Source organism: Medicago sativa, chromosome 8 (genome assembly GCF_051527215.1).
Source record: "Medicago sativa cultivar Bolivia chromosome 8, Bolivia_mono, whole genome shotgun sequence".
NCBI classification, from domain to species: domain Eukaryota; kingdom Viridiplantae; phylum Streptophyta; class Magnoliopsida; order Fabales; family Fabaceae; genus Medicago; species Medicago sativa.
Window position 1 is genome coordinate 80,450,401 of NC_140756.1, and position 13,972 is coordinate 80,464,372.

Sequence of the window (13,972 nt, forward strand, 5' to 3'; positions counted from 1 at the left end):
CACTCGGCCATGTTAATATAGATGCAAAGCAAATGGGAGAAATGAATAAGCCTGACTCAATGGCAGGACTTCACAATAAGGAACTACAGTCTCAGACACATACATATGTCATGGTACATTGGTATGAAATAGCAAACCATGCTATCTATGCGCCTGTTTTCTAGAGTATATATCTTTCAGCCATTTTTATTCCTTATTTCGTCCTTTTAGATAAGCTTTGATTATCATATCAGATTAAGGCATGTCAAATGAATATAACTAACTCGACGGCAGTACTAATTCAACAGGAAAAAGATAAATAATTCATAACAATAAACTTCATAGTCTAATAAGTACACAATGCATACATGACTGCTAAACTTAAGACTACACATATAAGAAACTCAACATTCATCGGGATCCACCATCACGTACCAAAGAACACTAAACAAAGACGGATAATAACCAAAATAGAGCGAAGAGAATATCCATAAAATAACTACGGAACAAATACATTCATCAAAAGTGAGACAAACTAAAATATCCCCACCAGCAAATTATCCACCATAACCATTGATCCCATTAATAATCAGATCGTTTTCCTCTTCAAGGGACACCGCACAAAATAGTGATTGATACACATATTTCGTATCAACATCAGTCGGAGGCTGGAGAAAGCGTCTATGTATACACTGCAGAGGAACATGATTGAAGTAAAAACGTTGTTTCCCTTTTCCCTATTAATAAAAAGTTTTATAGCATTGCCTGCAACCAACCTACGTGGCGTGCAAAAATAATCCTCCAGTCACCTCCAATTTTACAATATACACCATTATTCTCCTTCACAAATTGAACATCACACTTCCAAGTAAACCTGAATTGATCAACAATAGTTATATCAGCGTTATTTTTCGAAAATGCATCACGGCAAAAGTTAGACCATGGCAACATCAGTGGTGGAAACAGAGATAAGTAAGATTATTATGTATAATTGTGAATCTAAAATTAAAACACGAATAGAAACTACGATATACTATTTACCATCCCGAAAGAACATCGGAAGAATCCAAGATGTGGACAGTAGAATGGTAAAAACCCATCACACTGCCTCCGGTAAGTGGACCAACCAGGCCTTGATTTAATCGGAGGAGTGTTGTTAAGGACTCAATTTCCACTCCAGATCTATTTTTTATAGACATGAGCATGAGGTTTGGTTCTGCATAGGTGAGTGTTATCCATGCACCAAGGTCATTCTTGTAGAACCCTCTCAAGTCAGACCAACCATTCCTGATATAAATCTGCCCATTCTTCTTTTCAACCTGAACCTCAAAAATGTTTTTTTTGGGTCACGCAACGTAACGATGTCATCGACATGTAGGCCATATTACTTCGCAAAACACGCAGAAATCCTCACCTTTGGCCGTAAAACATAAAATGAACAATATTATACTTATGAACAATCAACTATTAATAACATAAGATCAAACTCCTAACGATCAATAACCCACAATCAGACTTATAATGTTTCCTTGACAATCAAGTAACCGAAAAGCCAGCCCTTAAAGTAATAATAGACTCTAATTCTCAAGCAATTTAGATAATAACCAATGGTAATGATCTCAATCACTACCGCCGATGCTGGTTTTCCAGCCATTCAACGCAATCATATGAGGAATATGCAAACAGTACAGACAAATTCAACGGCGGACCTTAGTCTAAAATGATAACCATTACTTCGCCATCAAGTAATCAACCAAATTATTATACATTATTATACCAATGCGGGACTTTGATCCGACGACTACTGTGAAATTAGTCAATGACAATAATTTCAATTAATGGCCTCAAACAGATACAAAACACTTACAGTTGTTATCTCAAACTCCACATGATACATATTCAGCTTTAACATGTCCCTACGAACAGATGCAAATTCAACACCAGCCGCCGTTCCTGAGAGGCAGTCAATATAAAGAATTAAGTATTGTACCCTAAATGAAAATCATGGCATATAAAATAAATGCAAGTAACCAAAACAAAGACCTGATGGAGAGTACAATGCTTCGCCAGACTTTTTACAAATAACCCTGGAACCTTTTAACGATACACAAAACTCCATTTGCAATTTCCAAGGATAACCAAGGTAATCAAAGACGGTTATCTCCGTTGGCTCAGCAAGAAACACAGCTTGACAGAAACCTAGCCAATTAAGCTTCTGAATACACGGGAAAAAAACAACGCAAGTTAAACATCTAATCAGTTATTATTAGAAAGCAATGGTAAAGAAATAAAATGCGCAACTCACCAACACTCCAGAAGTAACATCCTCCGACGTTAACTGCTTAACAATTGTATGACAGAAAACAGTGGGAAGGAAAAGAGCATTGGAACCATATCTAACAAAGGACTTTCTATAGTCATTTGCACTATGAGTCTGCAACATCATTTTGAGGGGAGGATCAAGGCGAGGATACCAATTCATCTCCAATGAGGTTCTTAATTTCAAGCAGGAAAAGATGTCGATTGGCAAATATCACTGTGACCCAACCACCAGCCAATATGCCATAAAAGGTCTTCAAAAATGACCATCCATCAGCAAAATACACTTTCCCGTTCTTCTTTTCAACGACAACCTCAATCTCATTCTGGTTCTGATCACGAAGCATGACATATGGACCAACTTGTAGTCCAAAACCTCTTGCAAAGCAAGCGGGCAGCCTTCCCTTACGCTACACAAACATTGAATCATCAGCAATTGATTTGTTTTATGATTTGAAAAATAAAACAGAAAACAATGACTATTGTCCAACTATGATTGAGGACCAAATAAGTCATTAGATAAATCAAAATCATCTTAATAACACCAATGGAAAAGAAACTAAGATTGAATCATGAAGAGTTTATGATATAACATCCTACATAAGCTCTGTTATTATTCTACATAAGCTATATTATTATTCAATCATCAGCAATTTATTTGGTTTGTTATTTGAAAATAAAACACAAAACAATGACTATTGTCCAACTATGTTTAAAACCGAAAATGATTTCACCAAATCACACCACAAAAACACAACCTTAAAGTACCACATAGGACATACTTAACAAAAAAAAAAACAAAAAAAGAATTCATTAGTGCCAAAATGGAAAAATTACACTATTAAAATTCACTTTCAAATTTATGCTGCCAACTTTTATAAGCCACTTTCAAATTTAGTTGATATGAGTTGAGTTAGTAGCTAGAAGAAATGAATCTGCTAACTTTTTGCTTACAACAATACAAATCAAATTTGGTGACTTAGCTAATTGTGAGAAACATTTTTTAAGACAAAGCTGAAATTGTCAATGCATCTTCGTGAAACATTAATATCAAAAAAATGTAAATTCATTAGTAGCAAGTAAACCAACTCACAGAGCATATGTCCTACTCCATGTGAAAGGTACGAAGCCTAACCAAATCCCTCCTAACACCTCTGTCAATCTCCCCACCAGCATTGCCTTGCACTGTTGTCACAAAATAAAAGATGCACAAATAAGAAAATTAAGCTAAATAGAAGCAAGACAAACACATAACACTCGAGGTCTGCAATATTGGAAGCACAAATTTACTGCCATCAAAACAACAAAGCTGCAGCAGAAAGTTATGAGAACATTATTAAAGATCCAATACCAGGAAAAATACAGTACTACAAACACAACAAACACAAACCATTTACTGTTGGAGATTTCAGATTCCCACATTTCATTTAACTAAACAGTACATGGATAAGAATTTGAGCAACAAACTTAACACAGTACCAGAAAAAGGTTATAATTGCATGGTTGAAATGAAAATGCCAAAATCAAACTCAGGTTTTGAATAAAACATTAAACAGGCAACATATAAAAGGTAGTCATTAACACCTTTCATCAAACATATAGCACCAGCAGCTTCATGATCCTTGGCATACATTGTGAAGTTCCCAAAATGTTCCATTGCTAGCTCTTGTTGCAACAAAAAAAAAATTGGTTGATGTATTGTGGTTTGGGAATGCATCATCTTGGGTTTTATAGAAAGAAGAACTTGCTAATCTCATGCATTCATTTCAAATCTTCAGCCAAGTGTATGCTTAAAAGAAACAACCATCATTGTCCCAACTCCCAAGCCTAGTAAACGTGTGCCATAAGAAACTCGACTCCCAAGGCCATAGCACATGATATGAAGGACAATGAAGTCATTTTTCCATTTTAAACCCTAGGGTTTTCCCTCCATATGAATTTGCTGGTTAAATGGGGAAGAGCTTGCTTAGGGTTTTTTAAGAATTTGCTTGCAGGACTGGTCTTCTTTTATAATATTAAGATAAGATGCGCGACTCACTTTTTTAAGTGAATGGCAATGGGCAAAATGGAAAAGCTCTACACCACCTCCTGCAGCTCAGCCAAATGTGGGATGTTGGGTAAACTCGCCTTTAGGAAAGTTGAAATATAATGTTTGTGTGCGGCTTTTTTGAAAAAATAAGATTGGTATTGGTATGCGTCTTATAGCATGATCATGGGAATTTTATTAGCGCTAAAGCTTTGAGCTATGCGCCTATGTTATCTGTTAAGGAGGGGGAGCGTATGGATTGCTACAAGCTATCAAGTGGATTAGAGACATGGGGCTTGATAATGTAGTATAGTAGATCATTTATCTTATTTTGGTTTTCTTGTTAGAGATATTATTGCTTTTTTGAATGAGTCTTGTTTAAATTCGTTGGTTGAGTTTTCTAAAAGGGTAGCCAATGTAATTTCTCATGAGTTATTTATGGAGGCTACATATACAACATATCCTTATGTGTTTGAGTTGATGCTACTTGTATCGTACGTTAATGCTATTGTTATTGATATAAATAAGTTTATTTTTTTTCATAAAATAAAATATTCAAAATTAAGGTATCAACTCATGAATCTATCAACTATTAAAAAAAGGAATCTAACAACAACATCAATTAATGGACGAATGTTAGTGTGAGGTTGAACAAATTATTTTTTTGTTTTTTTAGAAGTATTCTTGAACAAGTTAAAAAGTAAGTTTCAAATAATTTTATGAAGAAAACGAGTTTGATGATATATATATATATATATATATATATATATATATATATATATATATATATATATCAAATAAATGAATGACGGACAGATGATGAATAAAACACAATAACATAAATTGTAAATTAATGAATGTAAAACAAGTTTAAAAAATGAATGAAATACAAAGTTTAAATCCAAATTAAATTTGACTAATTCATAAAAGCATAAACAAAAATTTGCAAAAATGAAAAGGACTTGTTAAAATAAATCGAAAATGATACCTATTTAATGTAAATTTAATTGAATGTAAGTGCAGGAAAATGGAAAACACAGGAAATGTATTCATTTTCATTTTCTAAATGGAAAACACGTGCAAAGATTAAAACATGAATCGTAAAGAACTGAAATGAAGGAACATTTAAATTTAACGTAGCACAAAAGTAATGGTTAGTGGCCTGCATGTTTGCCACGTAACATAAACCTAAAAATGTTGTTCTTCAACACTTGATTTTGATTGGTTGGGCTTTTCTAGCCATTGTCGAGCAAAATTCCTTCTTTTACTTCATTTTGTGGCACCCTGTGAATTTGCTTCTTTGCGTTTTTAATTTATCTTATACAAATATTAAATTGTCAATGTTGAGAAGGCCGCAATTCACACAATTGAGGTATAAACTGTTGCTGATACAACTAGCGTAAAAACCGGCTGCCTAGTACTTCAATACATGTGGTGGAAGAGATTTCTGCTAAAGCACACGTTAAAGGGCAGTGTGTTGAACCCTCAGTAGCACACCAATCCCACCACGTCGCACATGCAAGTAATGATCAAACTGAGGCTACCATAACATTCCAGGTTCCAAATGATCATCCAGAAGCGCACACTTGCAAAAACGTACAAAATGTACAGTGATTTGGAACTTTGGGCTCGAATCCGATAATATGACAAACGGACCGCTGCAGAAGGAATAACGCAAGTTCTATCGAAGAAGCAACAACTAACTATGAAAAAGCAAGTCCTCGGAAAGCCGCACTATAAGACCCGTGCAAAGGGTGGTCCTCCTCCATCTTCTCAATGATTTTCTTATATTGGAATGTTCGAGGTAACAGTTGTGCGGATAATTTGACAAATATGGGTCATGCGCTTCAGGGTACTGTTTGGTGACACGCTTCCGGATGAGTTGCATACGGACTTCTATAGAGATAGAATTGGCCTACCCAATTATAGATTTTCGTAGTTTCTTTTTTGTTTCCTTTTGTTCTATTTTGTTTCCTTTGAGGGTTTTGGCCTAGTGCCCCCTCTCCTTGTATATATTTTTTCCTTTTTTAATAAATTTAGAGATTGACAAGTATAGGACGGATGCATCCCGGAGGGTCAACCTAGTTGGGATGTCGGTGTTGCCTCCTGATGTCTAGTCTTTCCCCCGCTTAACAAATATATATATATATATATATATATATATATATATATATATATATATATTTGTCAATCATAATCAAGATCGGGAGTACGTAACCATCACAAAAATAAACATAAATGCAAAAGCTTTAAAGATATTATATTTGGTGTCATCATTCCGGCTCCTGTATTGGCGCTGGTGTTTGCACTAACAATGGAGAATTTGAAGTATAATTTGGTAGTGCCTTTGAACTTTCACTTTTTAGAGCCAGATTGGAAACCGAATTCTCTAAAGCAATTGGTTTAGCAAAACTACAATATCACATAACAAACATGAACTCAGAATATAATTACTTATAGAATACAACAATTAATTATTTCAGACGAATATTCAATTGAAACCATAGTGTTCGTTTGATGCGTAAGAAAGTATAGATACATGATAAAATAAAGACCGTGATAAAAATAGGATAGGATAGTGGTAAGATATACATTTATTTTATCATGTGTTTGATGCACACGTATAATAAAAAAAAATAGGATAACATTATTTACTACTTCCTTTATAAAAAACATTGTTTACTACTTTTCTAATTTTAATTATGTTACATTTTTGTTTTTAACTATGACACGATAAAACATATATCATACTCCCTCAGTTTCAAAATATATACCGCACTTTTACAATGTGTATTATTCACATGACTTACTTTGACCCTACTTTTTAACTAATAAACACAAATGTTAGCATGTAAGATGTTGTTTGATTTGTCTCGACAAATATTTTTAAAATATTAAATTTTTATAATTTTTTACTTTAGATGATTAAAGATATTGACGGTCAAAGTTGTACACTGGCATCTGTGAATTGGTTGACTGCGATATATATTTTGAAAACGGGTGGAGTTTTTAAATGACATATCTAGTGACAAGTTATATATATTTTTTAAAGACGTGTATATTAAATTAATTTTTACTATTTAATAAATTAACAAAAAGGCTAAAAATTTAACTTAGTAATTCAGTAATTACATATAATTTCTAAAAAAACAATTCATTGGCAGTACTTAGATAAACAATTTTATTTGATTTTTACGAAAAATTTCAATTTCTTTTAAATAATGAGTTGTGATGATAACTCTATTATATTTACTATATGGCGTAGTAGCTCACCCGAACAAAAAAAAAGTATTATAGTTGAAATATTAAAAACTAGGCGCCGGTTCAATTCCATGACGACCAAGGGAAATTTGTGATACTAGACGTCTACCCGTGCAACACGCACGGACAATATTTATAGAATTATATTGTTTTGAATATAATGGTGTGAATAATATTTGACGCGTTTTGAATTTAGACCTTGGAAAAAATAGGTACTTGAGTATTTCAAAGAGTTTTTTTTTTTTTGAGTTCATCATGTAAATGAAATAAGTCAATATTAGTGGTGTGGTTTAGTGAGATGGGGTTAGTGAAATAAAAATAAAAGTGATATGGTTTAGTAGGAAAATTAATTAGAAGTCTATTGATTTTTTTGACGTGTTGCATTAGTGATTGAAAGTTTAGGCTAGCTAGAATTTCGTGAGAGAGACATTTTTAAATCGAAGAGGAATATAAAATTATATGTATCATTAAGAACAATAAGCGGATCCCTTCATCTTTATAACCATGTTCCAGATATCGGAAGCCATTTTAAGATGTTAAAATTTAAACACAGTTTTCTTTTTTAAAGAAAAGTGTATCAGAAGTGAAAAGATCTGTGAAAGTTATATGTGGATGGCTTGTCTTAATGTATGACTAAGATGAATCAAAATTTAAAAGTAGTACATATAATGACACTTTGAGATTACTTATATAGTGGGAGGTTGGATGAGTTCGAGAAAAAAAATTGATTTTCGATCTTAAAAAAAAGGATTTAAATAAACTTTTTGCAACAAATTATTCTATAAAACAAAATAAGAGCATATGAGAGAAAATATCACAAAGAAAAGAGAAGAATTAAGCATATGTGTAAAATAATCCCATAAAAAAAAATTACACCAACTAATCAATGAGTAATGCTACACTAATCATCGAAAACAAAAAAATCGTGAGGAAAAATCTACTATGCAATTGAAGGTGGTACTACCTGACAATCATGATAGAGAACTTTACTTCAAATACGGAACATAATATTATAAGCATCCCTCTTGCAGGCTAATACTTCAAAGTTCAAACAGTCTCTTCTTTCACATGTTTTCCATAAAGATAATTTGGAATCTTAGTCTTCCATGATCAGAAATATATATATTAGAAGAAAAATATATGTATTCATTATTGAAAATAAGTAATTATGTATTGCATGGTTAGAAAGGAAAGAAAGCCTAAATAAAAAGGTGCGCATGAAATTGTTACTTTAGATAGCAAGAGATGGAGACAAATGCTAGATTCATTGAAAAATAGTAAAGAGGCTACCATTGTTTTTGACATCAGTTGAATTTTTGTTGGCAAACCAAAACAAAATTGAGTACAACTAACATTTTCTATATTTCCTAGAAAAAAAATAACATTTTCTATAATATTTGGAGATAGTATGAATTATATATACATTGAAAAATGAATAATTGAAAGGCAATGGCAATATAGAGAAAAATGTATAGAGAATAAACCGAATAATATATATATTGATGATGAGAGGAGAAGTGAATGGGGTTTTGTGAGAAGTCATGTTGATAATAATAATAATAAGATGGTATGGATAATGTGGTAGTCAATGTATTCTTAGAGATTAATAGGAATGTGAGAGGGGGAGTTTTCAATTTAATTATTTAATTAATTCTTCAATTAGAAGAAATATGTATTGTGTATAATTAGTAATGTGAGAGGGAGTAAGTCATATAGCCTATTTTCCAATTTATTTTAAGTTAATTATTAAAATGATAGTTATTTCTCATTTCAATCGTTAATTAATTAATCAATAGGTGAATTAGTAGAAATAGAGTTGTGGAGGAAAACATGGGTAGTGAGTTTTTTTCTTTCATTTTTATTTAATTAATTAACATGGGTTGTGGAGGGAAAATTTGGGGAATTTTTCTTGGAGGGAACTTGTAGGGTGGTTTTTTTCATTGTTTAGTTTAATTAATAGAATGATAGTTATTTCTCATTTTAATTGTTAATTAATTAATTAATAGGTGAATTAGTAGAAATAAAGTTGTGGAGGAAAACATGGGTAGTGAGTTTTTTCTTTTCATTTTTTATTTAATTAATTAACATGGGTTGTGGAGGGAAAATTTGGGGGGAATTTTTTTGGAGGGAACTTGTAGGATTATAGTTATAAATGATAAATGATGATGATGATGATGATATCTATGCCTAATATCATATACTATATAGAAAACTTGGGGGATGTCATGGCTACCATGGGCCCCAAGGAGATCCGCCCTGTGTATCGGTACACCAAATTCTATAATAACTAAATCTTATTTTAAAAAAACGTCAATGAAACAAAATTTACTTATTTTTGTATTTTGATTACTTGTAACAGAGAATATTTATTATTTTTAAGGATAAACGTAAAAAAAAATAGTCAATCTCGGGTAGTGGTGCGTAGCGGCTGACCTCAAAAGTGGGGTATCGGAATAGCGTATAGAGGTATGACAAATAGCGGTCACCGATATTTGATTATTTTTTGGACAAATTACATGAATAATACTATAAAGTATAAACAAACTTATATATTTCTCAACAAAAAAAAACTTATATTTAATATAAAATTAAATATAACACTCAAATCTCATGAGACATTCATAAATCAAAACACCAAAAAACAAAAGACAGATGAACAAATAAAAGAAATCATAAAACAAGAGAAACCATAAGATAGAAGAGTGTGTTTCACGGCACATGTGAGGTCTTATATTCTCGTATTCGAAGTAGTAGAACGTGCTTTTCATTTAAGGGAATGGTCTTTCGCAATAGAAGTGAGAATCTACTACCATCTTTGATGATAATAGTGTCATCCTTGCCTAATCTATTTATCACGTTGTCAGATCGTCTGTGACAGCTCCCCGAAAGAGGAAAGGAAAGCAAACAAAGCCACCATCTCTTCAATCAGTAAAGCTAGCCACTCAACTCGCTCTCTTCGAATTCCCTTTTACATTTTACTGAAGATCCTCCACCTAGCCAAGTAGGTCTCAAAAGGTTTACCCGCTACAAGCTCCATATAGGTTATTTTGCGGGCTACTGAATAGAATTTTCGGTGAAAGGCGTCTACCGTATTGGCGCAACTATTGATCGAGGCGTGTATACCACATGAATTAGACGTGTATAAGAAAATATTTGACTCTGCACCGCTGCAACGATTATCGCAACGGTTTGTCTGGCTACGCGTGGCCGCTATAGCGCTGCTATCGACGCCTATTGATTACTATGGAATAAATAATTAAAGGATGATATGTTCACAAATATTACTACATAATAATAATAATAATAATAATAATAATAATAATAATAATAATAATAATAATAATAATAATAATAATAATAATAATAATAATAATAATAATAATAATAATAATAATAATAATAAATACAACTCAGCAAAAACTAAATCATAATTAAGTAATTTTATAGTTTTGAGTTTCCAAAACATATTTTGAAGAATAATTAATCGATTTTTTTTATTTTTTATTTTCTCTTCGTTAAAATAGATTTTGAGCGCCTAAAATCCAAAAAAATTCAAACATCACTCTTTGCTCCTTACACATTCTTGATCCAGCACAACACAACTAACACAATTTCATGCTTACGATTCAACTTCATCTTCGTAATCTTGATCCAGTACAATTCAACTTCAGCTTCGTTGCTCATACAATGTCGATCAAATACACTTCATCATCTTAATTCAGTAAGTCAATTCGATGTAATGTATTAGGTTTTCGTAGATTTTTTTTATTGTAGTTTTGGTTAAGCTTTTTATTATTACAATCAAATGAGTTGTTTTCCGTTATCGATTAGGAATTCAATTCTCGGAGTGAAGCTATATTTTAATTACTTACCTTTATGATCAAACAAGATTGGAATAATGAATGAATAACTTACCTGAGTTAAGTGTATGTTTGGTGTGAATTGATGAACATTGATTGAGTGAATTGATTCTATAAAATTGATTATGACTAGAGGTGAGTTGAAAATAAAATGATTTGTGTTTAAAAATTCATGAAAAGTGAGTTGAACTATAATTTGATGTGTAAAAATCGATTCTAGAATCAAAAGCTATAAATCATAATTTCAAAGTAGAGTCTATTAGAAAATAATATCGTAATCAATTCTACACATCAAAAATCAATTCTAACCCCTCTAGGAGTGAAAGCTAACTGTTTGTTTAAAGTCTTCTGCTAAAAACTTATATTATTTATTATTTTCTGAATATTACAGGTCATGGCACTATCTTCTGAAGCATTTACTATTTCACCCAAAGCAACATGGTATAGGTATGATTTATTAAATTACCTTTGCAATTTTATTTTTAATCGTGTCCCTTTCATATTAATTATTTGTGCATCAACTGTTGGCAGGACTTGGATAGTATTCATTGGACCCGGATTCAGTGACTTTTGAGAGGGAAAAGTCATGTGACTTTAGTCAATATCCACCATTGGTTTAATCTTTTGCTTTAGATTTTGACATGTGTTCCTTCCTTTTTTGTATTAAAAAACAAAAGCAAAAATCAAATTCAGATCCATAAAACCCAATACCCATGAAGTCACAACCCGTATCACCCCTTTGGCAAACCTCCGCCTTCAACCCACCGTTGCCGCCGTGCGCCGCCGACATGCTTGTCGTGCTCCGCCCATCTCGCCGCGCGCCGCCTTGCTGCTTGTCGTGCACCTCCCATCTCGCCGTCTCCGTCGTCCTGTCACAGTTGTTTACTGGGTACCTCTCGTCGCAGGTGTTTAGAAGTGCACTTTTCCTTATCCTTTTCAATGATTGATTTTGATTTCATCTCTGTTTCTTTTAACTGATCCTTTCTTATGCTCTATGTTGTAGGATTTTGTTTGCTATTTTAACAGTGTGAGAGAATTGGGAACACCTTTGTACTTTGACGGTGTGAAAGAATTGGGAATAATTTTCAACTAATGGTTACTTTGATCAATTACGGTGGTTCTGGAATTGGTTGTTGTTGTTGTTAGCACTGTTTAAAATGAGATTAATTTGACCAATTTTGATGGTGTTCTAATTATGCAGGTTCTGAATTTTGGCGTGTTTACTGAATTTGTATGTTGTTGGTTCTGAATTTTGCCTCTCATACGTGTATTATGTTGACAAATGCTAAGAGGGAACACACCACTATGCATATGTGATTCTGGTTTTCTGTTTGTGCCTTTGAACACTAAACTGTGCAAAATTTGACAAATGCTAATGGAAACCACAACACATTGTCTAGAATTTGACAGTACATGAGCAAAGAACCAAAGTGATTCAACAACATTGTGCAGAATTTAAAGTTTTAATGCAAAGGCAAGGAGATCAAGATTCAAGACCACTGTGCAGAATTTAATGCTTTAAGATTTGAGATTGTAAAATAGTATATTAGGATGTTGTAAAGTAGATACAAAATGCACTGTATTAAATCACGCATTATACACTGCAAAAAAAATGTTCTATTATAATTCTATAACTTATTTTTGGATATAATGAATTGAAGTTATGTATACTTTTTTGTTTTCTATGAATACTTCTAATGAATTGAATAACACTTCAGAACATAACCTGCATAACTATCATTGAGAATGCACAAAATATTTTTTATTTTCTAATTCTTCAAACACCAAAGTCATCCAGTGATATATATATATATATATATATATATATATATATATATATATATACACACACAAAAAATATAGCCTAAATTACAGCTCCAATCAGTGTAATGCTGCAAGGTCTGTCTCACTAAGTGGTGCCTGACGGCGGCGCATGGGCGGAGCAGAGCGGCGGCGCATGACGGCGGCGCACGGCGGCAACGGTGGGTTGAAGGTGGAGGTTTGTCAAAGGGTGATACGGGTTGTGGCTTTATGGGTATTGGGTTTTATGGATCTGAATTTGATTTTTGCTTTTGTTTTGTAATACAAAAAAGGAAGGAACACATGTCAAAATCTAAAGCAAAGGATTAAACCAATGGTGGATATTGACTAAAGTTACATGACTTTTCCCTCTCAAAAGTCACTGAATCCGGATCCGTATTCATTGCAATCATATCAGCAATTAGCCTTTGGGTGTCACCCTACTACATGTCCTTTCTGAACAGTTCAAAGAACTTTGCAATCATTGAAGACACTTTAAACTGCATTTGTCTCCTGGATATTATTCTTAGTTTTTTTGTAGCATATAAGGACAAAAACACAAACTTGACTGTCACTGATAAATCAAAAATAGCCATACACTATGCCACAAGGAAGCATTTGCTTTTGAGAAATGATATTTTGACAACCACTTTTTGACAACTTTTTGACAATTTTCTCTCTCATACTCCCATGATATTGTTATCCTCTCTCTTCCTTTTTCTCTCTC

The 13,972-nt window shown here is 32.8% G+C and overlaps 1 protein-coding gene and 1 long non-coding RNA gene across 2 annotated transcripts; one reads left to right on the forward strand and one right to left on the reverse strand.

The window, feature by feature from the left end:
- Positions 1 to 299: 299 nt before the first annotated feature.
- On the reverse strand, positions 300 to 3,486 carry LOC146902084 (uncharacterized). Its single transcript, XM_085737752.1, has 4 exons — positions 3,392 to 3,486; positions 2,285 to 2,708; positions 2,023 to 2,194; positions 300 to 1,932 (listed from the first exon to the last, which is right to left on the reverse strand). The coding sequence occupies exons 2-4, from the start codon at positions 2,459 to 2,461 to the stop codon at positions 1,811 to 1,813; spliced, it is 471 nt and encodes a 156-aa protein (XP_085593878.1). The 5' UTR covers positions 2,462 to 2,708; positions 3,392 to 3,486; the 3' UTR covers positions 300 to 1,810.
- Positions 3,487 to 12,136: 8,650 nt separating this feature from the next.
- On the forward strand, positions 12,137 to 13,167 carry LOC146902085 (uncharacterized). The gene is made up of 3 exons (XR_015021698.1): positions 12,137 to 12,350; positions 12,449 to 12,559; positions 12,647 to 13,167. It is a non-coding gene; the product is annotated as an uncharacterized LOC146902085 (long non-coding RNA).
- The last annotated feature ends 805 nt before the right edge of the window (positions 13,168 to 13,972 follow it).

What these genes read in the sequence shown, in the direction of transcription:
- LOC146902084 (XM_085737752.1), bottom strand. Translation starts at nt 2,461, where the DNA reads ATGAATTGGTATCCTCGCCTTGATCCTCCCCTCAAAATGATGTTGCAG. An exon ending in ATGTTACTTCTGGAGTGTTG is followed by an intron (nt 2,195 to 2,284) that starts GTGAGTTGCGCA and finishes CCGTGTATTCAG; the next exon opens with AAGCTTAATTGGCTAGGTTT. An exon ending in AGCATTGTACTCTCCATCAG is followed by an intron (nt 1,933 to 2,022) that starts GTCTTTGTTTTG and finishes ACTGCCTCTCAG; the next exon opens with GAACGGCGGCTGGTGTTGAA.